Genomic DNA, 24740 nt, shown 5'->3' on the forward strand with positions numbered 1-24740 from the left:
AAGGATTTTTTTCCTTTGTGGGTTTAGCTCGCTGCTGTATCCCAAGAGGCTAATCTGTGTCCCGCATTTGTTCATGAATGAATAAGTGAAGCAGCGACCACTAGGGGGCGGCAGATAAACGGGGTGGCGGCGGATAAGAACCCTGCACCTTGCGCTTCGGCGGCCGCCGGTGAAGTCTGACCCCGCCCGGCCACCGTAGTACCCGGGCCGGAAAAGGGCGGATGCTTCCGGCCCCGGCGGTCCGGTTGAGGCGGCTTCGGGCTTCGGAGCCCGAGCCGCGGTGCTGAGGCCGCTTTCCTGCGGCGGCCGGGGGCTCCGACCCGGCGTCCCAGGTCTCGACCGCCGGCGCGTCACTTCGGGGCCGCGGGAGGGAGCAGGAGCGGCCATGGAGACGGCGGCGGGGCTGGAGCGCTGGGTCCAGGACGAGCTGCACTCGGTGCTGGGGCTGAGCGAGCGGCACGTGGCCCAGTTCCTGATCGGAACCGCGCAGCGCTGCGCCTCGGCCGAGGAGTTCGTGCAGCGCCTGCGGGACACCAACACCCTGGACCTGGGCGGGCCGGCGCGGGACTTTGCGCTGCGGCTCTGGAACAAGGTTCCGGCCGGGGTGGGCGCGGCTGGGGCGGGCCGGCCCGGCGGGCGGGGCTCACTGTTCTGGCGGGGTTAAGTGGTAGCACCAGTTCACGGGGTGCTGTGCTCGGTGCTGCACAAACAGCTGCGATCTAGGAGGGAACGGGTGTTGTTGGGTTCAGTGCTCGGAGCGCTCAGTGCTTAAGACAGCGAGATTTCTCGACTTTCAGCTCTCATTGCGTCCCGGGCCCGAGTTGGTGTATTTCTAACCAGACCCCGCACTCTGAATAGCGGGGCTGTGCGTGTGGCAAGGGGAAGCAGGAAAAGTCCCCGAAGTTTGTCAGCTTGAGAAGGGGGGAAGGGGCTCCTGAGGGGCAGAGCTGTTTTTCTTTCTTTTTGGCTTTTTGGGTCACACCCGGCTATGCACAGGGGTTACTCCTGGCTCATGCACTCAGGAATTACTTCTGGCGGTGCCTGGGGGACCCTGTGGGATGCTGGGAATCGAACCCTGGTTGGGGGTTGGCCGCGTGCAAGGCAAACACCCGATCCGCTGTGCTGTCGCTCCAGCACCGCAGAGCTGTTTTCCTTGACTTTGCACCCCACCGTCCTGCGGAGCATTTTACAGAACTGGCGCCCAGTGAGTGTGGAGAAAACTCAAGTTTCAGGCTTGTTTTCCTTGTGTCCCCCGTGGCCCTGGGGGAGAGATCAGGTGGGGGCAGGCATGGGGTGATAGTACAGCGGCATAGTGCAGCGCTTGTATTGCTCATGACTGACTGGGGTTCCATCCTCAGCATCTCCTATGGTCCCCTGGAGCACCCACCCTCCCCCAAGTAGTACCTGAGTGCAGAGCCAGGAATAACCCCTGAGCATCCCTGGGGTGGCCCAAAAACCAACAAAAAAAGAAAAGAAACAAAAACCCTTAAAACAAAAAAATCCACATGAGGTGAGAGTAGGAGAGATGGTGCATGAAATAAGGCACAGAGTATGTCTACCTGAGTCACCCTTCCCTTCCCCACAGAAGTAATGTAGGAGCACTGGGGATGTGGATGATGTTAGTCTGCTCACCCTTGTATCCCTGGAATGTGAAGTGCCGGCTCCTGGCAGGGCTCTGTGGGACTCAGCAGCTTGACAGTCATTGTAGGAATGCATCCACTGCAGGGAAGCCCAGGGCAGAGCAGCTGAGGAATGGGTTTGAGGATGTAAACTCCGTAAGAGCAGGGCTTCCGGTCTTTTACTTATTCCTGGATTGCTAGTACCTACCAAGTACCTGGTGTGTGGGACGGATTCATATAAGTTCAGAAGTTGAGAGATCGCGGTCAGTCTGGTTTCATGTCAGATCCTTGTTGGGTCAGGAGAGCCCGCAGGGCTGGAGCTTGTACTCTGCACACAGCCCTAGGTTCAGTCCTCAGCACCCCAGAGCTTCCCAGATCACCGAGAGTGACCTTAGACACAGGTGGGAATAGTCCCTGAGCACTGTGTGGTGGGGCGCTAAAAATAAAAAAAAATCTAAAATCTTTTTTATTTTTATTTATTTTGCATCACACCAGCGATGCACAGGGGTTACTCCTGGCTCTGCACTCAGGAATTACCCCTGGCGGTGCTCAGGGGACCATATGGGATGCTGAGAATTGAACCCAGGTCAGCCCGGTGCAAGGCAAACGCCCTACCCGCTGTGCTATCGCTCCAGCCCCTGTAGTCTTTTATTTTTTTTAGGTAAATAGTTTTGTTTAAGGAAATATGAAAGAGAAAAATTAAATTCTTTCCAGCTGAAATATGGGCAACTCCAGTGAGGAGTCTTCCAAGTCATTTAATTTTGCTTTAGTTTGGCCACACTTGGTACACAGGGTCTATTCCTAGCCCTGTGCTCAGGAGTGAACCTTAGTAATGTTCCTGAGGCCATTTGTGGTGCCAGGGATTCAAACTGTGGTTTGCGGGATGCAAGGCAAGTGCCTTAGCTCCTGAACTGTTTCTCAGACTCCATAAATGTTTTGCTTTTTGGGTCATACCTGGCAATGCACAGGGGTTACTCCTGGCTCTGCACTAAGGAATTACTCCTGGCGGTGCTCAGGGGACCATATGGGATGCTGGGAATCGAACCTGGGTCGGCCGCATGCAAGGCAAATGCCCTACCCACTGTGGCTATCGCTCCAGCCCCTAAAAATTAAAATTTTTAAAAAAATATAAAATTTTTCACAATAATTTATTACATTCAATATTCTAATACCAATCCCACCACCATCACCTTCCCACCACCATTTCAAATTTTCCCACTCCCATCCAAGCCTGCCCCGAAGGCAGATCCTGAATAATTTATTTAATTAAATTATTATTATTATTATTATTTTATTTTATTTTATTTTATTTGCTTTTTGGGTCACACTGGGTGTTGCACAGGGGTTACTCCTGGCTCTGTGTTCAGGAATTATCCCAGTGGTGTTCAGGGGACCATATGGGATGCTGGGAACCAAACCTGGGTCGGCCGCATGTAAGGCAGACGCCCTACCCACTGTGTTATTGCTCCAGCCCCATGAATAATTTATTTTGTGGGTTTTTTTTTTTTTTTGGCTTTTTTGGGTCACACCTGGCGATGCACAGGGGTTACTCCTGGCTCTGCACTCAGGAATTACCTCTGGCCGTGCTCAGGGGACCATATGGGATGCTGGGATTTGAACCCGGGTCAGCCACGTGCAAGGCAAACGCCCTACCCACTGTGCTATCTCTCCAGCCCGAATAATTTATTTTGTATTGCTTGTTATGAATAATCTGCTAGAAATGATCCAAAAAAGTTTCCTTAGAGGAAAGTGTGTGAAGATTGTTGTATCTCATCCTAGGGACATTAGAGTCTTGTGCAATAGGTTAATAACATGTTGTTACAGGTTGAGCCTTGTGTGCTAATATACTTTTTGCTTGAGATTGGTTGCCTTCTGCCTACACCCCATCAAATGTGGTGTGCTACTCCTGGTATATTCGGGCCTGGAGAATGAGATGCTGTGACTGAGAATGTTGCTACCCGCTTCAGGAATTCTAAAATTTTTTTTTTTGGGCTTTTTGGGTCACACCTGGTGATGCACAGGGGTTACTCCTGGCTTATGCACTTAGGAATTAACTCCTGTGTTGTTCAGGGGACCATATGGGATGCTGGGAATCAAACCCGGATCGGCTGAGTGCAAGGCAAATGCTCTACCCACTGTGCTACTGCTCCAGCCCCTATGAATTCTAAAATTTTAAATAGGGTGATAGAGCTGGAGTTAAATGTTTAACGGGATGGTGACTTTGAGGTCTGGGGGCATCTCTGCAGCTTGTTGCTCTCTTCCAAGATCTATTTGTGAGTGAGTCCTTTTTTTTTTTTGGTGGGAGGGTCACCCACCCAAGTGGTGCTCAGGAATAACTCCTGGCTCTGCACTCAGGAATGACTCTTGGAGGTGCTCAGGGGGTCATATGGGATGCTGGTGATTGAACCCGGGTCGGCCGCATGCAAGGCAAAGGCCCTCCCCGCTGTACCATTGCTCTGGCCCCCACAGTGAGTCTTTACACTGGTGATAGGTCTGGGTAGGCGGACGGAGGCCAGGGGCGTTTCAGATCCCCTTCAGTTCTGCTTTGGCCACAGGTCCCCCGGAAGGCGGTAGTGGAAAAGCCAGCGCGGGCAGCTGAGCGAGAGGCCCGAGCTTTGCTGGAGAAGAATCGGTCTTACCGGCTGCTGGAAGACAGTGAGGAGAGCAGCGAGGAGGCCGTAGGTAGGACTGACAGTAGTCAGCAGAAGAAGCGGAAGAAGCGGAAACACCTCAGGAAGAAGCGGCAAGAAGAGGAGGAGGAAGAGGAGGAGGAGGAAGAGGCGTCTGAGAAAAGGAAGAAGACGGGGTAAGTGGAAGGCAGGGCGGGAGGGTGGGGCAGCTCGCGGATGAGGTGTGAGCCTTCTGGGGGTCCTGGGCCTCAGGGGGAGCGCCCCGCAGACAGAGAAGCCGGAGTCGGAGGATGAGTGGGAGCGGACGGAGCGCGAGCGCCTCCAGGACCTAGAAGAACGAGACGCCTTCGCCGAGCGGGTGCGGCAACGCGACAAGGATCGGACTCGCAATGTCTTGGAGCGGTCAGACAAGAAGGTGTGTAAGTCCCCGGAGATCCTTGTTTCAGGCCTTAGGGTTGAGAGGCCAGGGGTGTAGCTCAGTGGTGCCGTTCTTGCCCTGCATGTGTGATACCCCTGCCGGGGTTAGAGCCAGACCACCGCCAAAGAGTAAAAGAGAAAGAAATGCAGGTTGTACATAACTCGAATTGTGGTCTTGGGAAAGAGAAGAGAAGACCTTCTGCCTCCGCAGACCTGGTCATCTCTGGGGTCCTGCGGCCAGGGCCACTCTGGGAACCTGGAGCCGTATAGCTCAGCACGAGAAGGAAGGTTTCTTTGTGCTGCTTTGGGGACTAGCTGTTGGTACGGGGCTGCTGGCCTTATCCCCATTTACATGTGGTTTCTTCTAGGCTTATGAAGAGGCTCAGAAGCGCCTCAAGATCGCCGAGGAAGACCGGAAAGCCATGGTGAGTCCCTGTGCCCAGGAAGCCCAATTCACGAGACACAAGGATCGACTTGCTGAGCATGTGGTTGGGGGGGGGGGTGAAGGCTTTCGAAGCAAGGGTGGTGGGGATGCTGCTGAGTGCCCTGTCTCTGGAGCAGAGTCTCAGGGGCCTGAGAGTTGCCTCGCATGTTGCAACCCAGGAATAAACCATATACCCTTAGCATGGCCAGGAGTTATCCCTGAGCGCTGCTGGCTGTGGCCAGAAACAAGCAAACAAAATAACCTCAAGTCTTTTCTGACTCACAGAGCAGGATGGCTACAGCCACAGACTTGAGGCCTCTCTGGGTGCAGCCTCTCTTGTTTTCCTTTTTCACTTACCACTTATTCAGATATACATCATGGTCCTTTTTGGGTCACTCTGGTTCAGTGTTTGGAAGTTATTTCTGATAATTCTGGTGGATTGTGTAATGCCAGGGATCAAGCCCAAGACCCCTGTATACAGAGCTTGTATTTGCAGCCCTTTGAACTATCTCCCTGCCAACAAAAACTGATGGTCTTTTTTGTTTTCTTCTTTTGGGGCCTGCTAAACAGTGCTCAGGAGGCTGGGGGGATTCTGTACTCAGTCCCTGCAGTGCTCGGGATTCCTGGCCGTGCTTGGGGAGCCACAGGGGATGCCAGAGATCAGACGCTGATTGGCTGTGTGCAAGGCAAATGCCCTATTCACTGTACTGTCTTTCTGGCCCGTTTTAACTTTTTTTTTTTTTTTTTTTTTTTTGCTTTTTGGGTCACACCCGGCGATGCTCAGGGGTTACTCCTGGCTCTGCACTCAGGAATTACTCCTGGCGGTGCTCGGGGGACCATATGGGATGCTGGCATTCGAACCCGGGTCAGCCGCGTGCAAGGCAAACGCCCTACCCGCTGTGCTATTGCTCCAGCCCCTTCATTTTATTTCTTCAAAGCACAAATAAGAAAGTTAGAATTGTATGACTATAATTCAGTCATGACAGCTTTTTTTCTCCTCTTTTTGGGTCATACCCGGTGATGCCCCAGGGGTTACTACTGGCTCATGCAGTTAGGAATTACTCCTGGTGGTGCTCGGGGGACCATATGGGATGCTGGGAATTGAACCCGGGTCAGCTACATGCAGGGCAAATGCCCTACCCTCTGTGCTATCGCTCCAGCCCCCAGTCATGAACAGCTTTGAAACTGTATTTCTCAGGGTGATTAGAAAAGATTTCAAAAAGATTTGAAAAATGAAAGCTAGAAAGGCAATTCAACAGAATCAGAGTCGCAGTGGGGGGACTATTGTGGAACTGTTGCCGCCGCTGTCAGGAGGGTGGTGGTTGGGGCTGAGAGGGGCCTGGCCAGCTGTGGGTCCTGAAAGGCAGCATCAGAGACCTGCTCGTCAAAACCAAGTGGAGCACTCTCAGGGGAGGAGCCTAGCCCGGGTACTTGGGTGCTCTTCCAGCTGTGTGCAGAGAAGTTATCTACCCCCTTCCTAAACTGAAGTCCTTTCATTTTGTTTTTCTTCTTAATTTGGGGGGTCACACCTGGCTCCGCTGGGGACTGTAACAGCCCTTTGAACCTCTCCCTGCCTCAGGTCATTCTGTTGTTTTATTTCTTGTTTTTATGTTTGTTTTGTGGGGAGGGGGCCCTCCCAAGTGTTCCTCAGGCCAGATGGTTCAGAGTATGGTGACACTTTTCTGGCCACCAGGGTCACCCCTGCAGTGCTGGGGGGCCTCTGGAAACTGAAGGTTCCCTCCCTGCCCTTGGCACTGAGACTCCTGGCTTTGTTGAGGGAAGGCAGCCGACTCTCCAGGGAATTTGTAATTTCTTTTTTTTTTGTCTTTTTGCTTTTTGGGTCACACCCGGCATTGCACAGGGGTTACTCCTGGCTCTGCACTCAGGAATTGCTCCTGGCGGTGCTGGGGGACCATATGGGATGCTGGGAATCGAACCTGGGTCGGCCGCATGCAGGCAAACGCCCTACCCGCTGTGCTATCTCTCTAGCCCCGGGATCTGTAATTTCTGCAGGTGGGTTGGGAAAGGGGTTACTGGTCCAGCACGAAGATGTGACTGCCCCGTCCCGAACAGGTCCCGGAGCTGCGGAAGAAGTCCCGCCGCGAGTACCTGGCGAAGCGGGAGCGGGAGAAGCTGGAGGACCTGGAGGCCGAGCTGGCCGACGAGGAGTTCCTCTTCGGGGACGTGGAGCTGAGCCGCCACGAGCGGCGGGAGCTGCGGTACAAGAAGCGCGTGCGGGACCTGGCCCGAGAGTACCGGGCTGCCGGGGAGCAGGAGAAGCTGGAGGCCACGAACCGGTACCACATGCCGGAGGAGACCCGAGGACAGGTGAGTGTCCCTGGGCCGGTCCCTTCCCTGTCCTGCCTGGCCCCATAGGGAGGAGGGGACTGGACAGGCACAGCCTGTGCTTCTCTTCTTAGCCGGCGCGTGCCGTGGACATCGTGGAGGAGGAGTCGGGCGCCCCGGGAGAGGAGCAGCGGCGCTGGGAGGAGGCCCGGCTCGGGGCCGCCTCCCTGAAGTTCGGGGCCCGCGACGCGGCTGCCCAGGAGCCCAAATACCAGCTGGTGCTGGAGGAAGAGGAAACCATTGAGTTTGTCCGGGCCACTCAGCTCCAGGGTGACGAGGTGCGCGGGCGGGCCCTGGGGTGGGCTGAGGACACTGAGGAGCCGCTGTGGCACTCAGCCCCGATCCCCTGCGCAGGAGCCGTCAGCTCCGCCAGCCCCGACCCAGGCGCAGCAGAAAGAGTCCATCCAGGCCGTCCGCCGCAGCCTGCCCGTGTTCCCGTTCCGTGAGGAGCTCCTGGCTGCCATTGCTGACCACCAGATCCTCATCATCGAGGGCGAGACAGGCTCCGGGAAGACCACCCAGATCCCCCAGTACCTGTTTGAGGAGGTACAGGCCCCCGCGCCCTCTGGGTTTCTGGGGTCCAGGTTGTGCGCTCTGTCTTGTCGGAACTCCTTTCACTTGGCATTTCGAGCAGTCGCTTACCTCTCTGCTCTTGGCCATTTAGTCTTCCTGCCACACCATAAGTTATTTATTTATATTGGCTGGCGGCGAGGGGGTGGAGGAGGGGGCTCGCAATCCGTGTTTAGGAAGTCCAGGGCTTCCTAAGTGGTGCTGAGTCAGGTGTGTGCCAGGCTGCATCCTAACCACCAAACTTATCTCCTGGCCCCGTGAGGTTGTTTTTGTTTGTTTGGGGGCTACACCAGCAGTGCTCTGGCTGTTCCCGGTAATGTCAAACTCAGGCCTCTTGCGTACCGCCCTTATGCTTGACCCATTGAGCTCTCCCTCTCACCCAAGCCTGGGATTCTTGAGGATAAGGACTGTATTTAAGGGCTGGAGCGATAGCACAGTAGGTAGGGCGTTTGCCTTGCACACAGCCGACCCGGGTTCGAGTACCAGCATCCCATATGGTCCCCTGAGCGCCGCCAGGAGTAATTCCTGAGTGTAGAGCCAGGAGTAACCCCTGTGCATCGCCAGGTGTGACCCAAAAAGCAAAAAAAAAACCAACCAAACAAACAAACAAAAAGAACTGTATTTAAGATCAGTGAGATAGTGTAGGGTTAAGACACTTAGCTTGAATGTGGGGACCCCAGTTTAATTCCTGGCGCTGCTTCTGGTCCCCTGAGCATTGTCAGAAGAGACTATTGAACACAGAGCTAGGAGTAAGCTATGAGCAGTAAGCTGTTCCTGGAGATGTTCAGGGAACCAACGTAGAACTGGAACTGAAGCCAGGCAAAAAAGCGCAAGCTCCAGCCCTTTGAGTTATTGGAAAAGGAGTCACTTAACTCTGTTCTTTGGCCCTGCAGAGGCTGGTGGGCTAAGCTCATTGGAGAGTGGGAAGCTCCATGGTCTTATTTGTTATCCACCACTAGTGGTTTAATGTCCCTCCAACCAGAAGGCACTAACCTCCTACCAGCCATGGACACTGGCAGGAAGTGAGACTAAAAGGAGTACAGTGCAGGGCCTGAGACTTTAAAGTATGGGGCTAGCGTTGCATGTGGCCAACCGCAGTTCATTCCTGGTAACACCAAAGTCAGGAGTGACTCCCTGAGCAGAATCAGCAGTAAGTCCAGAGTACTGAAGTGTGGCCCTAACAGACACCCCCCCCCAAAAAAAAAAAAGGGACAGCCTTTTTTGGTTTGTTTTCAGGACTACACCCAAGAACTGAAAAACACAAAGGATTTGTTTTCTCGATTTTTTTCAAGTTCTGGGTAGCCCCTGAACTTGATTCCGAGGGCTGGGACTGTTGGGGACTGCTTGGACTGTGTGAGGAGTCACTTTGGGGACCCAGTATCTGTCTGTCTGTCTGTCTGTCTGCCTGTACACTTCTTGTCAGTCCTTCCATTCCCTAACCCTGTCTTATTTCTCTGAATCCTTACTGGCAAAGGGAAAGGGAAAGTTTCCTTCTTTCTGCCCTCCCTCCTTTTTAAAAACTTTTCCCCCTTTCTTTTGTCATTGTCACGGCTGTGATTTCTGAGAGTCGCATACTTGAGTGTGGCACACAGGGCCGCATCTTTGTTTTGGGGCCCTATCTGCAATCCTCTGTCTTAGGGATCACTCTTTTTTGTCCGGGGGCAGCTATTTTATTTTATTAATTTTTTTGCTTTTTGGGTCATACCCGGTGATGCACAGAGGTTACTCTTGGCTCTGCACTCAGGAATCACCCCTGGTGGTGTTCAGGGGATCATATGGGATGCTGGGATCCCGTATGCTGGGAATCGAACCCGGGTCAGCTGCGTGCAAGGCAAACACCCTACTTGCTGTGCTATTGCTCCAGCCCCTCAGGGATCACTCTTGGCAGAGCTTGGAGCACCATATAGGGTGCTGAGGGTCAAACCGAAGTTGGCTGCGTGAAAGGCAAGTGCTGTACCCACTAGACTCTTTGTCTGTCCTAGGGCCATATTTATTGTGGTCACAAAATGTCTGTGCATTTATTGTAGCACCTTCAAATGGCAGTGCCGCAAATTGCACGCAGTGATGTGGCGTAGTGTTGGGCCTCATACTCAGAAAGCACGTGCTCTGTCACTGAGCCACATCCCCTGGTCTCAGTAAACTGTCCTTCTTGTTATCCAGGGCTACACAAAGAATGGTATGAAGATTGCGTGCACCCAGCCCAGGAGAGTGGCAGCTATGAGCGTGGCTGCGCGAGTGGCCCGGGAGATGGGCGTGAAACTCGGGAATGAGGTGAGATCTCTTCGGAGTGACAGGTGACGGGGCCCCACGAGGGTCAGGCCTTGCTTCCGGGCTTCGCTCTCTAGGTCAGGGCTGAGCACCCAGCCCCTCGCTCCGCGCTCCTCCTGGAGGGCACCAGTTCAGTGTGTATCACCCTTGGTCCCCTGGACAGGTTGGCTACAGCATCCGCTTTGAGGACTGCACGTCAGAGCGAACTGTCCTCCGCTACATGACCGACGGGATGCTGCTCCGGGAGTTCCTCTCCGAGCCTGACCTTGCCAGCTACAGGTACGCGCAGGCCCACGTCCTATGGGAGCGCCCCCTGCCTTATCCCCGCCACCCAGGCCAGTTCCCTGGAGCCCCGGCCGCTGTCCTGTGCCTCTCTCTGTTTTTGTTCACCTCTGTCCTTCTCCTCCTGCCTTCCTACCCAGCCACGTTGGCAGTGGTCTTCTGACTTATCTGCCATTTCTTGCATCTTTGGTGCCGATGGTCCTGGACCGAGCTGTAGAAGGGACTGCTTTCCTCCCTCGGTTGTTTCTGGAGTCTCGAAAGCATCCGGGCAGTAGAGTGGTGCTATGGGACCTAAAAGCCTGTGACGCTCATTGAGGAATTGTGGACAGCTCCGCTGGAGGGCACTCCCTGCTGCCCTTTGAAGTGTGAGGGGCCTTGGGGCTGGAGCAATAGCACAGCGGATAGGGTGTTAGCCTTGCACGCGGCCAACCCGGGTTCGATTCCCAGCATCCCATATGGTCCCCTGAGCACGGCCAGGAGTAATTCCTGAGTGCAGAGCCAGATGTGACCTAAAAAGCAAATAAATAAATAAATAAATAAATAAAATGAAATGTGAGGGGCCTTTCCAGGGCAGAAGGAATCAGACTGTTGTTTATGACCCCAGAGACGAAACAGAGCCAAAGGGGAGGCTGCAGGAGACAGATTTCAGACAACATAAGGAGCCAGAGAACGTTCAGATCACAGGGGCCCTGGGAGTTCTCTGTTGGCGTCCCTGTGGGGCCGTGTTGTGACGGTATGGGTTGTGGAGAGTGAGTGCTCAGTGGGCCACGCAGGGCTGCCGGAGCATGTGTCGAAGGACGAAACCCACACCTACCGCGTGGGGTCAGGCCAGCTGACACGGATCCTTTATTTTATTTTTTTTTGTTTTTTGGGTCACACCCCGTGATGCACAGGGGTTACTCCTGGCTCTGCACTCAGGAATTACCCTTGGCGGTGCTCAGGGGACCATATGGGATGCTGGGAATTGAACCCGGGTCGGCGGCGTGCAAGGCGAACGCCCTACCAGCTGTGCTATTGCTCAGCCCCTGACACGGATCTTTTGAGGAGGCTGCGAATTTGTGGTCCCGGAGGTTCACAGTGGGGAGCAGGACAGACGTGACTGGACCCTTTGTAGAGGTCCCGGAGAGCCCGTGGTGTGGGTTCTTCTCACAGAGGAAGGAGGAGGAGGGTGAACACCTGCAGGCTGCTGCCACCCAGAGAGCAAAGGCTGGAGCAGGGTTGGCACCGTAGCGCAGTGGCTGCTCTGCTTGTCCGTCACGCGGAGGACCTGGGCTCCATTACTGGTCCCCATAGGGTCGGTGAGCCCCACCAGGAGTGACCCCTGGAGTACGCCATGAGCTCAGCTGGGTATTTTCCCAAAAACACAGCGAAACAAAAGAGGGGTTGGGGGTAGGGAACTCCAAGGAGAAGCCAGTCCCCCCCTCTAGGACAGACCAGCAGAGAACTGGAGGTCAGAATCCACCGTCTGCAGCCTCTCCTGGCTGGGCAGACAGCAGGTGCTGAAATCTGGAGGCTGGACCAGGGCCAGGACAAGGTCCCCATCTTTCTAGGTCAGAATCACGAGTCTAGGAGAGTCCGCAGAGGAAACGAGAGTGAGGGTTAAAGGACTCTGACAAAGATCGGGAACGCAGACTGGCTAGGGGTGAATAGATCAACTGGCATTACCAAGAGAACAGCCTAGAAGCTTCCAGAGCTCTCTGGGCCTGCTGCTGTGTATCTGCAGCCCTTCAGGAGTGAGGCATGGGTGAGCTTCCCTACCCTGCTTCCCGAGTCTCCTACCTTAGTCCTGTATGTGCTGCTGCTTCCTCCCGCTCCAGCCCTTTTGGCTTGTCGGCGAGCGGCCGCCTGCTGTGTTCTCTCAGCACTCACACTGCCCCGGGGACCCCTCGCTTCCCGCCACCCCCCACCCCTCCCTACCCCGCCGTCTCCTCCCTATGGCCCCCTTCTTCCTCCAGCGTGGTGATGGTGGATGAGGCTCACGAGCGGACGCTCCACACGGACATTCTCTTCGGGCTGATCAAGGATGTCGCTCGCTTCCGACCAGAGCTCAAGGTCCTGGTGGCTTCAGCCACTTTGGACACTGCCCGGTTTTCCACTTTCTTTGATGACGCCCCCGTCTTCCGAATTCCCGGACGCAGGTTTCCTGTTGACATCTTCTACACCAAGGTGCGAGACCTTGTTTAACCGCGAGGGGAACGGGGTGGGGCCGGGAGCCTGTTCTGTCGGGGGGGGGGGGGGTGGTGAGGCCGGTGCAGTGACCTTCCTGTGCCCCACCCCCAGGCCCCGGAGGCTGACTACCTGGAAGCGTGTGTGGTGTCCGTGCTACAGATCCATGTGACCCAGCGCCCTGGGGACATCCTGGTGTTCCTGACGGGACAGGTGCTCATGTGGGGTGGGGTCAGCGGGGGAGGGCTGGCAGAGGGGCCTTCTCTGACTCTGGCCCTGCCGCTGTCCCCACTGCACACCAGGAGGAGATAGAGGCAGCCTGTGAGATGCTCCAGGATCGCTGCCGCCGCCTGGGGTCCAAGATCCCCGAGCTGCTGGTGCTGCCCATTTACGCCAACCTGCCTTCCGACATGCAAGCGCGCATCTTCCAGCCCACGCCCCCGGGGGCACGGAAGGTAAAGCGGGGAAATCACATTCTTTGGCCTTGTTTCTGCAGCTAGCAGTGGTAGCAGGTAATCCTGCTGGCGCTGCTCGGCTCCAAGGCTGTCCCAGTTCGATGCTTGCCACGGAAGCTGTGGAGAGGGGAAGAGAGTGTATGGTTTGGAGAGCACACATGTAGGGACTTGGACCGGGTGGGGCGGGGTTAGGTCTGAACCTTTTTTTTTTTTTTTCTTTTTGGATCATACCTGGCGATGCTCAGGGGTTACTCTTGGCTCATGCACTCAGAAATTACTGCTGGTGGTGTTCGGGGGGGCCATATGGGATGCTGAGAATTGAACCCGGGTTAGCTGTGTGCAAGGCAAACGCCCTACCTGCTGTGCTGTTGCTCCAGCCCCTGGATTTGAACCTTTAAGGAAAATGGTGTCAGAGCATTGGGCTGGCCCAAGATGTGTGTATGGTCAGAGTATAATGTAGAATAGCATTTCTCGGTTGAGGCTTCGGGTGCCAGTCGCATGAATAGAGACCCATGGCACGAGACATGGGGAGCAACTAGTAGGGCAGAGGGGCATAGGAAGAAAACAGGGTGAGGAGAGGGCGTTGGTTAGAGAAGGTTGAGAAACATCTAGAAGGTATAATGGTTTTTCAGTATGAAGTATGGGAGATGGCTAAGATTTGGTTTTATTTGGTTTTTGGGCCACACCTGGTGGTGGCCAGGGCACATTACTGGCTCTGCGTTCAGGAATCATTCCTGGTGGGCTCAGGGGGACCATATGTGGTACTGGGGATTGAACCCAGATCGGCCATGTGCAGGGCAAACACCTGTTCACTCTACTATGTCTTTGGCCCCACAGCTTTGACCTGTCTTGTCTTTTGCTGTAGGGTCTCTCTGCAGTGGGGAGGGCCATGTGGGCTACCCCTGCAGTGCTGGAAAGGTGCCGGGAGTCAGGCCCAGGACCTGTGCTCTTTAGGCAGCACCTCTAGTCCTTTGTGCTGTCTCCACGGCCCCTAAAAGGAACTGCAGGCTGGGACTAGGGGGAGCTTGTTTGACGGTGGGGCTGTTGCTCAGGGGTCACCCAGGGCAGTGCTCAGTACCCGGGCCCGGCGCTGTGTTGTTGCTCAGGCCAACCTGATGGTGCTCAGGATAAGCAGGTGGCGCTTTAGGGGATTATACCCGCCAGTGCTCAGGGACTGCTCCCAGCTCGGTGCACAGGGCTTGCTTCTGTCAGGGCTTAAGTCTGGTGCTCCCACATGGAAGGCATGTGCTCAGCCGTTTGAGCTGTCTCCAGCTGGCGCCTGGGAGGGCTTTTGATGGCAGATAGGAGAATTCGGACTTTAGACGATTGAGTAGCAATCAAAAGATTTCGATCAAGATGAAACTTTCATTCAACCACTATTTAACTAATTCCTCCCACATGCCAGTGTTCTGGGGATAAGAATATAGTGCGGAACAGTATGAAGTCCCTAAACTCAAAGAGCTTATAGGACGTTAGGAGACCACGAACATACTTATAAATTACAACAGATGCTCTGAGTAGACGCAGTGCAGCATAGGAAGAAGGGGGTGGACTCTCCTTGGGGTAAAAATTGGCAGGAAGTGGACCTGGAGAGGTAATGAAGTGGTAGGACACTTGCCTTGCACTTGGCCGACCAGGTTTGATTCCTGTCATCCCATATAGTCCCCTGAACGCTTCCCGGAGTGATTCCTGAGTGTACAGCGAGGAATAACCCCAGGTATGAGCATCACCAGGTATGACGCAAAAACTAAAGAAAAAAAAATAATAAAAAAGGATTGACAAATTTTACTTGAGGGGGCAGGGAGGGCCTCTCCCTCTCTGCTAAGGGACAGTGAAGCCTGAATGAGGTAGAGGGGGAGCCGAGCTGGTAGCCTGAAGAAGAGTGAGCCACCACGCAGAGGGGACAGCTTTTACAGGGCCCTGGGTAAGCTGTGGGCACTGGTTAGTGGGTCGCGGCCTGCAGAAGTCCAGCAAGGCAGATACACTTAGCTTTTTGGGTCACACAAGCGTGATGCACAGGGGTTACTCCTGGCTCATGCACTCAGGAATCTCTCCTGGCGGTGCTCAGGGGACCATATGGGATGCTGGAAATCGAACCTGGGTTGGCCGCGTGCAATGCAAACGCCCTACTCGCTGTGGTATTTCTCCAGCCCCAAGGCAGATACACTTAGGAGTCAGGGGTTTGAAAGGCAACTGGGGGTGGAGGATTCAGGGCTCTGAGGGGCTTTGATAGAATTATCCTGGAGGGTGGAAAACCGCTGAAGGATGGATGACGGATGGGATGGTTTGTCTTTTTTATTATTTATTTGATTTGGAGACTATGTCTGGTTGTGCCGAGGCGTCACTTCTGGCTGTACCAGTGGGGGACTAGATGGGGTCCCAGGGCTTGAACCCAGGCTGGCTACTTGCAAGGGAAGCCCTCAGTTTTACCTTTTCAAAGGATGGCTCTGGGGCTGGAGAGTACAGAGGGTAGACCATTTGCCTCATATGCAGCCGGCCTGGGTTCAATCCCTGGCATCCCACCTGATACTCAGAGGACAACCAGGAACGATCCTTAGTGCAAAGGTAAGAGTAAGTCCTGGGCAAGTGTGATCCAACTTCCCCCCACACACAAAAAAAAATTTAAGGATCATTGTGGATAGTGTGGAATTCGGGCTGAAGTAGAAGCAGCAGGAAAATCCGTTACAGGAAGTCAGTGGGAAAGGGAATGTGGAAGTGTAGGTGGGAAGACGGCAGGGACTGGGCCTCTCCACGTCTGTAAACCTAGAAATCCTCTTCTTTACTCAGCTAAAATAGAAGAAATCAGGACCATAGAGATTGTGCAGAGGGGAGGGCATTTGCCTTGCATGCTGCTGACCTGGGTTCGGTACGCAGCATCCCATATGGTCCCTTGAGCACCACCAGGAGTAATTCCTGTGTGCAGAACCAGAAGTAACCCCTGAGCATTGCCGGTGTCCAAATGTGGCCCAAAAAAACAAACTAACTAACTAAAAACAAAAAAAAAAGAAAGAAAAGACAAAATCCTGTAATTTGTGGCGATGTTGATAGATCTGACTGAAGCTGTTCAGGAGAGGGACGGATACAGAATGATAGAATGGTTTCTCAGGTGTGGGATATAAAGTACAATAGTTACAGAAACAACAAGTATCCAAGGTTAACAAAAACTGAGAACTGGTCTTTATTGTTGTGATTTTTGGGCCGTACCTGATGCTTAGGGGTTACGCCTGGCTCTGTGCTTAAGGATCACTCTTGGCAGGCTTGGGGGGACCATATGGGGTGCTGGGTTGGATCTCAGGCCAGCCATGTGCAAGGCAAATATCCTCCCAGCTGTGCTGTCTCTCTAGCCTTGAGAGCTGGTCTTCATTTTGTTTTATTGAATCACCTCCGAGTTAACCACTGAGCATCACTGGGTGTGCCCAGAAACCAAAGCTAAAGCAAAACAAAAATCTCACAATGTTAACAGAGTTATTCCTGATTGAGTTTCAGGCATACTGTGTTTCAACATCAGTCTCTTCACCAGTGGCCACTTCCCTCCACAGGTGTCCCCAGTGCCCTTCTGCCCCCAAGCCTGCCTGTCAGGCACTTTTTTCTTTTTCTGTTTTTCTCCCCTCCCCACCTTTTAGGCACTGCAGTTTATTTTATTTTAGTCTTTGGGTCACACCCAGTGATACTTAGGGGTTCCTCTTGGTGCACTCAGGAATTACATCTGTCAGTGCTCGGGGGACCATATGGGGTGCCAAGTATCGAACTCGGGTTGGGTGCATGCAGGGTAAATGCCTTACGTGTTCTACTATCTGTCCAGCCCCCAGTACTGTTACATACGGTATCCTGCGTATCATACTCCTTTATCCAGTCCTTGTCCACTTCCCTCTATTATTGTTGTCATCGTCCCTTCCCTGACCTGTACCTTCTGTCTCAGTTACAGACTTCCTACTAAGGACTGAGACCTGACCTTAAATAGGAAGCACATCACTGTAGGGGGATAGGACAGGGTGGGTAGAAGGGCTGAGGACACTGGGACATGGTGTAGTGTTGGAATGCATTTTTTTTTTTGTTTTGGTTTTTGGGTCACACCCAGTGATGCTCAGGGGTTACTCCTGGCTCTGCACTCAGGAATTACTCCTGGCAGTGCTTGGGGCACCATATGGGATGCTGGGGATCAAACCTGGGTTGGCCGCGTGCAAGGTAAACACTCTACCCGCTGTGCTATTGCTCCAGCTCCAAGGAATGCTTTTTGCACAAAGCCTGCCATTATCAATATCGTAGATCACAGTACCTAAGATAAAACAACATCAAACACTTTAAAAAATTTTAAATAAATTAACTTCCCCCTCACCCTTCTGTTCACTGTGGCAGCTCGGCTTCTACTGTGCGCCTGTTTGCTGTTCTGCTCTAAAGCTTCCAGAATTAGAATTTCTTTTTATTTTTTTAGCTTTCTAATTTGAGTAGATGGGTTAGGGTACTGGGTGACCCCCATATCTGTCTCACTCAGGTGGTTGTGGCGACGAACATCGCAGAGACGTCGCTGACGATCGAGGGCATCATTTACGTGCTGGATCCAGGGTTCTGTAAGCAAAAGAGCTACAACCCCCGAACAGGCATGGAGTCCCTCACGGTCACGCCCTGTAGCAAGGTGGGCCTGCGCTGCAGCCGCGTCTCCTGAAGGGGCTTGCGGGAGCGCGCCTTAAGGTCTTGCTCACGCCTGGGGGTTTCTCTGAGTGCAGGGTGCAAGCAGTGGGGGTCTTCTCGGGTTGCTTCCCGACCAGTCTGTTCCCTCCCTCTGGTCAGCCAGCTTGCCTCTCCTTTCCTTGCAGGCCTCAGCCAATCAGCGAGCTGGTCGGGCAGGCCGAGTGGCCGCCGGGAAGTGCTTCCGCCTCTATACTGCCTGGGCGTATCAGCACGAGCTGGAGGAGACCACCGTCCCGGAGATCCAGAGAACCAGCCTGGGCAATGTTGTGCTGCTGCTTAAGAGCTTAGGTATTGGGGTGCCCAGTGCTCCTGGAGGACGATGGCACTGGTGCCACTGGTCCACTGAAGGGCCGCTCCCTGTCGTAACCCCTCGCATCTTCCTCTAGGGATCCATGACCTCATGCATTTTGATTTCCTGGACCCTCCTCCATATGAGACTCTGCTGCTGGCACTGGAGCAGCTGTACGCTCTGGGAGCCCTCAACCACCTCGGGGAGCTGACCACGGTGAGGCGGGGCGACAGCAGGGGCTGGAAGAGGCCGGAGGGGTTCTGAGTGACCTCTGGGTAGTGAAGGGACACTCGAAGGAGGGTGGCATTAGCTCTTGTCTTTTCTCTCCTTAGTCTGGTCGAAAGATGGCAGAACTTCCCGTGGACCCTATGCTATCTAAAATGATCTTGGCCTCTGAGAAGTAAGTCGCCCATTCTGATCTGGCCTCCAGCGTATAAACTGGCCATTATCTCTGTGTCCATATTTGGTTTTTCTTTTGCTTGTTTGGGGGCCACACCGAGCAGTGCTCAGGGTTTTCTCCTGGCTCTGCAGTCAGGAATCACTCCTGACGGTGCTCAAGGGACAATGTAGGCTGCCAGGGATCAAATCCCGGTCACCTGTGTGCAAGGCAAGCGTCCTGCCTGTTGGACTATCTATCACTCCAGCCCAAGGTCCATCTTTGTTACGTCACTTTATTCCCCTTCACACTATTTTTTTCTCTATTTTGGAGAGACCTCACCAGTGGTGCTCAGCTGTACTAGGGGAATGAAATGCCAGGGATGGAAACTGGGACTCCCGCATGCAAAGGATGTTCCAGCCCCTCAGCTGTAGCTCTGACCCTCTTCCATACTATTCTGTAACAAAAAATATGTTATTTGAGGTTGGAGAGATAGAACAGAGGGTAAGGCGCTTCCCTTGCATGCAGCCGACTCAGTTTGCTCCTTGGCACCTCCTATGATCCCCTGAGCCTCACCAGAAGTGCTCTCTGAATAGGGAACTAATAATACTTGGAACCAGGAGCCCTGAGTACCACTGGGTGTGGCCCAAAAACCAAACCAAATCAAAACAAGTTGGTGGTGTTTTTTAAATTTTTTTGGCAGGGGTGGGGTGGGTACACACCTGGTGCTGTCCAGGGCTTACTCCAGGTTCTGCACTCAAGATCACTCCCAGTGGGCTCAGGGAACCTTATGGGGTACCAGGCATTCAACCTGGATTGGCTGCATGCAAAGCAAATGCTCTACCCACTGTACTACCTCTCTGGCACCCCAAAACTTTATATATATATATATATATATATATATATATATAATGTATATATATATATATATATTTGGCTCAGACCTGGCCAGTGCTCAGGGGATCATATGGGAATATGGGATGCCGGGGATCAAATCTGGGTCAGCTGTGTGCAAGGCAAATGCCCTGCCCACTGTACTGTTGCTCCCGCCCCAAAACTTAAATTTTATTTTTTTCTTTTTGGGTCACACCTGGCAATGCTCAGGGGTTACTTCTGGCTTTGCACTCAGGAATTACTCCTGGCAGTGCTTGGGGGACCATATGGGATGCTGGGAATTGAACCCGGGCGCCCTACTTGCTGTGCTATCTCTCCAACCCCCCAAAACTTAAATTTCTTAAGAAATCATGCTGCCATGTTCTGGGCCACAATACTGATACATCATGGTCCAGTTTTTTTTTTTTTTTAAACTTTTTATTTTATTTATTTATTTATTTTTTTGCTTTTTGGGTCACACCCAGCGCGATGCTCAGGGGTCACTCCTGGCTCTGCACTCAGGAATTACCCCTGGCCGTGCTCAGGTGACCATATGGGATGCTGGGAATCGAACCCGGGTCGGCCGCGTGCAAGGCAAACGCCCTACCCGCTGTGCTATCGCTCCAGCCCCGGGATGGCTTTTCTTTTTTGTCAAATTGTATTTGTGATGATGTGATTACCATACTGTTCATGTTTTTGTGTACAAAGTTCTGCATCACCACCACCACCAGAGTGCCAAAGACCCTCCACCACTGCCCTGTTACTTTAGTTCACATCTTCCTTCTGCGCTCCCCAACCTTTCTTCTGCCACCGCTGGTTCCCTCAGTTCTGTAGTCAAAGTTCAAGGGTTGTTATCATTGGAAACTGCCCATTCATACCTTGCTTTGTTCATTCTGTATTCCACAAGAATGAACATGTAGTGTTTGTTCTCTTTCCTCTGATTTACTTGGCTTACTCTATCTCCCTCTAATTCTAGCCACATAGTAGCAAAAGGCACGATTTCGTCTTCCCATATATGTACATACATCTTCACACACATACACATACCACAGTTAATCCATTCATCTATTGTTGAATTTTATTTTGGGGGAATGAGGTAAGTGCCACAACCAGTTCTGCACTCAGGAATCCTGCCTCGCTGTACTTAGGGGAACATAGGAGATGCTGGGGAATAGAACCTAGGTTGCTCATGTGCAAGGCAAGTGCCTTACTTGCTATACTATCCAGCCCATTATTGGGATTGCCTCCAGATCTTGCTTTTTTGGTGTTTGAGCCAGTAGTGCTCTGGTGTTCATTCTGGTATACCAAGTTTATTCTGATGGATGCTCAGCAGACCGTGGGGTTCTGGGGATAGAACCTAGGTCTTCCACATGCAGAATTGTGCTTAGCCTGTTGAACTGTCTCTGTGACTTAAATCTTGGTTATTTTGGGAGAATTTTGAAAAATTCTCTATTGGTTACTTTCTTCTTTTTGGGAGTGGGGGCCCTTCCTGGAGATTCTCAGCCAATTGGACCACCAGTTCATTGCAGAGGTTTGAAGATTTGGTATTGCTTGGACCTTGTGCTTAGCTATCTCCAGGACTGTACCAGATGATGCTCAGGGGACCATGTGGTGTTGGAGATCAAACCGGGGTCGACTGCCATGAGGGTATACTCCCTAATTCTTTCTTCCCAGCTCTTTACCTCTTTTGATTATTACTTTTTGGTATTTGGGGCCATACCCCGCAATGCTCAGGGGGCCATATGGGATGCCAGGGATCAAACCTGCCCACATGCAAGGCTGGCCCCCTTTACCTCCTTTTATTGTCTTTGAGGTCACCTGTTGAATTTTAGGTTTTTCCGTTCTGCTGTGAGTGTTCTGTTCTTCCACTCCTTTGCTTCTGCTTGAATGAGTTCTTTGTTTTCATCAGGCTTTTTGCTAGCTTAATGATTCACTCTTCCGTAGATAGCCTCAGATCCTTAAACATGGAATTATTGCTTTGTACTTTTCCATGTCGGAAATCATGCCCAGAGCCTCACATGTGCAAAGCAAAGCTGCTGAGTATGGCTCTACTGCTGGGCTGTATATCTGGCCCTTCTTGGGAGAGGCTTTTTGTTGCTATTCTCTCTCTCTCTCTTCCCCACACCACTCCAGCCCCCATTACATGAATTTGAAGGAAGAATTCTTTCCCCATTGCTTATAACGGCACACCTGCTTACTGCAGACCCTTCAGAGTTCTCGTAGATATAATTTCTCTGTTACTGTTTTATCTAAGTCCTCTACCTCCTTGACCTTGTACTTCTCTTGCTGTTGCCATCAGAATCTGGATTCTCTTGACACCAGAATCTCAGTACTCTGTAGCCACCATTCTGACCAGCCATCCCAGTGTGAAAATACCCAGCACCCAGTGATCACTTTCCCCCACCAGGACGCTTAGGTATCTTGCTTTTAACCAGCACGTTTTTCCTCTCCTGCTGCAGGTATAGCTGCTCAGAAGAGATCCTCACGGTGGCTGCCATGCTCTCTGTCAACAACTCGATCTTCTACAGACCCAAGGACAAAGTGGTCCATGCTGACAATGCCCGTGTCAATTTTTTCCTCCCAGGTGGGGACCACCTGGTTCTGCTCAATGTCTATACACAGGTCACTGGGCTTGGGGGAATGAAAATGAGGGAGACATGGGCCCCTTGCACCTTGCTGTTTACTTATCCTTTCTTTTGAACGCTCTGCTTCAGTGGGCTGAAAGTGGCTACTCTTCTCAGTGGTGCTATGAGAACTTTGTACAGTTCAGATCAATGCGCCGAGCCCGGGATGTGCGGGAGCAGCTGGAGGGACTCTTGGAACGAGTGGAAGTTGGTCTCAGCTCCTGCCAGGGGGACTACATCCGTGTACGCAAGGTCAGCATTTTTCTGCCTGCCATCCATCAGTATTTCCCAGGGAGGAAACTGCTCTGAGGGCCTGTGGCTGTCCCTCATTAGTATCAGTCCTTTCCCCCGGTGTGAGGCATGCCTTCCCGGTGCATTTGCCCGTGTCACTGCATTTCCTTCTCGGTAATTCCTGAGTGCAGAGTCAGTAGGCCTTCTGGACTCCTTCCTTACCTTTGTTGTTTTCATAAAGCCTGAATGAGAAAAGTAGCAAATGCCAAGGCTTCCTGGATGTCTGCCTTTCCCATTGACATTCTTTCCTGTCTGCTCTTTAGGCCATCACTGCTGGTTACTTTTACCACACGGCACGGCTAACTCGCAGTGGTTATCGCACCGTGAAACAGCAGCAGACGGTGTTCATTCATCCCAACTCATCTCTCTTTGAGGAACAGCCACGTTGGCTGCTCTACCATGAACTCGTCTTGACCACCAAGGAGTTCATGAGACAGGTGAGGGGCCCATCCCTTGCCCTGGAGCTGGAGGTTGTACGGGAGGTGGTATTCTGGGAGCCTAATAACCTAAGCTGGAGAGCAGTACAGCGAGTATGGCATTCGCCTTCCATAATATTGATGCAGGTTCTATCTGTGGCCTCCTGTATGGTCCTCTGAGCACTGTCAGGAGTGACTCCTAAACACAGCGGGAGTAAGCCCCGAGCATAGCCAGGTGTGGCTCGAAAACCAGAAAAACAAAACTAAACCAAAACAAACCAAAAGAGGTTCATGGGCTGGGAAATGGCTCAAAGGCTTTAGATGCAGGAACACTGGGTTCACTCCACACCAACACATGCTTCCCTGAATACTGCAGTTGGCCCCCTTAAAAAATATATATAAAAAACAGTAAACAAGAAAACATCGACTTTTTTTTTTTTGCTTTTGTCACACCTGGCAATGCTCGGGTTACTCCTGGCTCTGCACTCAGGAATTACCCCTGGCGGTGCTCGGGGGACCATATGGGATGCTGGGAATCAAACCCAGGTCAGCCTCGTGCAAAGCAAATGCCCTACCTGCCGTGCTATCGCTCCAGCCCCGAAAACATCCACTCTTAAGAGTAGGGTAAGCTAGGGGCTGGAGCGATAGCACGGCAAGTAGGGCATTTGCCTTGCACTCGGCTGACCTGGGTTTGATTCCCAGCATCCCATATGGTCCCCCGAGCACCGCCAGGGTAATTCCTGAGTGCAGAGCCAGGAGTAACCCCTGTGCATCGCCAGGTGTGACCCAAAAAGGAAAAAAAAAAGAGTAGGGTAAGCTAAACATTGCCAGGTATAACATTAAAAGCAAAAAAAAAAAAGTAGCTGGTCCCGAGCACGGAGCCAGGAGTCAGCCTCAAGTACTGCCAGGTATGGCTCCAAACCCAAAAAAAACAAAAAATCCAAAAGACAAAAAGAAATTGTTTATTTACTTAATATTTGATCTGTGGAATTTGTGTGTGTGGTACTAGGGATCAGACCCTGGACTTCACACCACTGGGACTACTTTTTTTTGGCGGGGTGGGGGAAGTTTGGCTATACCCATAGCAGTCAGGGCTCAGTCCTGGTACTGCACTCAGAAATTACTCCTAGTGCTGCTCAGAGGACCACTGGATTGCCAGGGATTGCTGGTCATGTGCAAGGCAAGCTGTTCTATCACTTCCGCTCCTCGTACTTCCCCAGTTCAGTGCTTGAATGCTTACTGTATTCAAGTTTGAGGATGGGGCCATGCTAGCAAACAGCTGATATGCTGTCTGGAGTGTACTTTAGAGAGCTTGCTTGAGATTCTGGGTAACAAGAAAGAATTATGTCTGCTAAGGTGTATTAAAGCCTGGATTTCCCTTCCACCCCCCTTTTCTGAAGAAAAAGAGGAAAGAAATGAACCTTTTTGGTGGGTAGGGGAAGGTATATGCCAGGAATCAAAATAAGGCCAGAGATTTGCAAGGCAAGTACTTAATTACCAGCTTTATGTCCAACCCCTAGAACACCTTTTCATTTTATTTTTGTGCCACACCCAGTGGTGGTCAGGGATCATACTGGGTGTCCTTGGGGGATGATAATGGGGTGCTGGGGACCTAATCCGGTTGAGCCGAGTGGAAGGAACTTTACCACGGTACTCCGTGTCTCCAGTCCTAAAGCTTTTCTGACCTCACACACACATTAGAATTTAGGTAAGAAGGAGGGGCTACTGATTCTTTCCTCTTCTAGGTACTGGAGATTGAGAGCAGCTGGCTTTTGGAGGTTGCTCCCCACTATTACAAGGCCAAGGAACTAGAAGATCCCCATGCTAAGAAGATGCCTAAAAAATTAGGCAAAACACGAGAAGAGCTAGGGTAAAGAGAAAAGGCTACGAACAGGCTGACACCAACTCCTTTCCTTCTGTACATTATTTATTATCTTTTAATAAAAGTATTTTTGGAATAAAGCTTGTGAGGACTTTTGAGGCCCAGATAAAGTGACGTGGAAAT

At 52.3% G+C, this 24740-nt stretch overlaps 1 protein-coding gene across 1 annotated transcript; it reads left to right on the top strand.

Moving 5' to 3' along the window:
• Positions 1-224: 224 nt before the first annotated feature.
• On the top strand, positions 225-24697 carry DHX16 (DEAH-box helicase 16). The gene is made up of 20 exons (XM_004619602.2): positions 225-592; positions 4175-4425; positions 4502-4664; positions 5035-5091; positions 7164-7418; positions 7511-7714; positions 7791-7982; positions 10167-10277; positions 10438-10553; positions 12512-12722; positions 12837-12935; positions 13025-13177; positions 17670-17810; positions 17992-18154; positions 18253-18371; positions 18488-18555; positions 21864-22026; positions 22119-22280; positions 22583-22756; positions 24481-24697. The coding sequence occupies exons 1-20, from the start codon at positions 386-388 to the stop codon at positions 24607-24609; spliced, it is 3138 nt and encodes a 1045-aa protein (XP_004619659.1). The 5' UTR covers positions 225-385; the 3' UTR covers positions 24610-24697.
• Positions 24698-24740: the final 43 nt, after the last annotated feature.

Source organism: Sorex araneus, chromosome 2, assembly GCF_027595985.1.
Source record: "Sorex araneus isolate mSorAra2 chromosome 2, mSorAra2.pri, whole genome shotgun sequence".
In the NCBI taxonomy this organism is placed as follows: domain Eukaryota; kingdom Metazoa; phylum Chordata; class Mammalia; order Eulipotyphla; family Soricidae; genus Sorex; species Sorex araneus.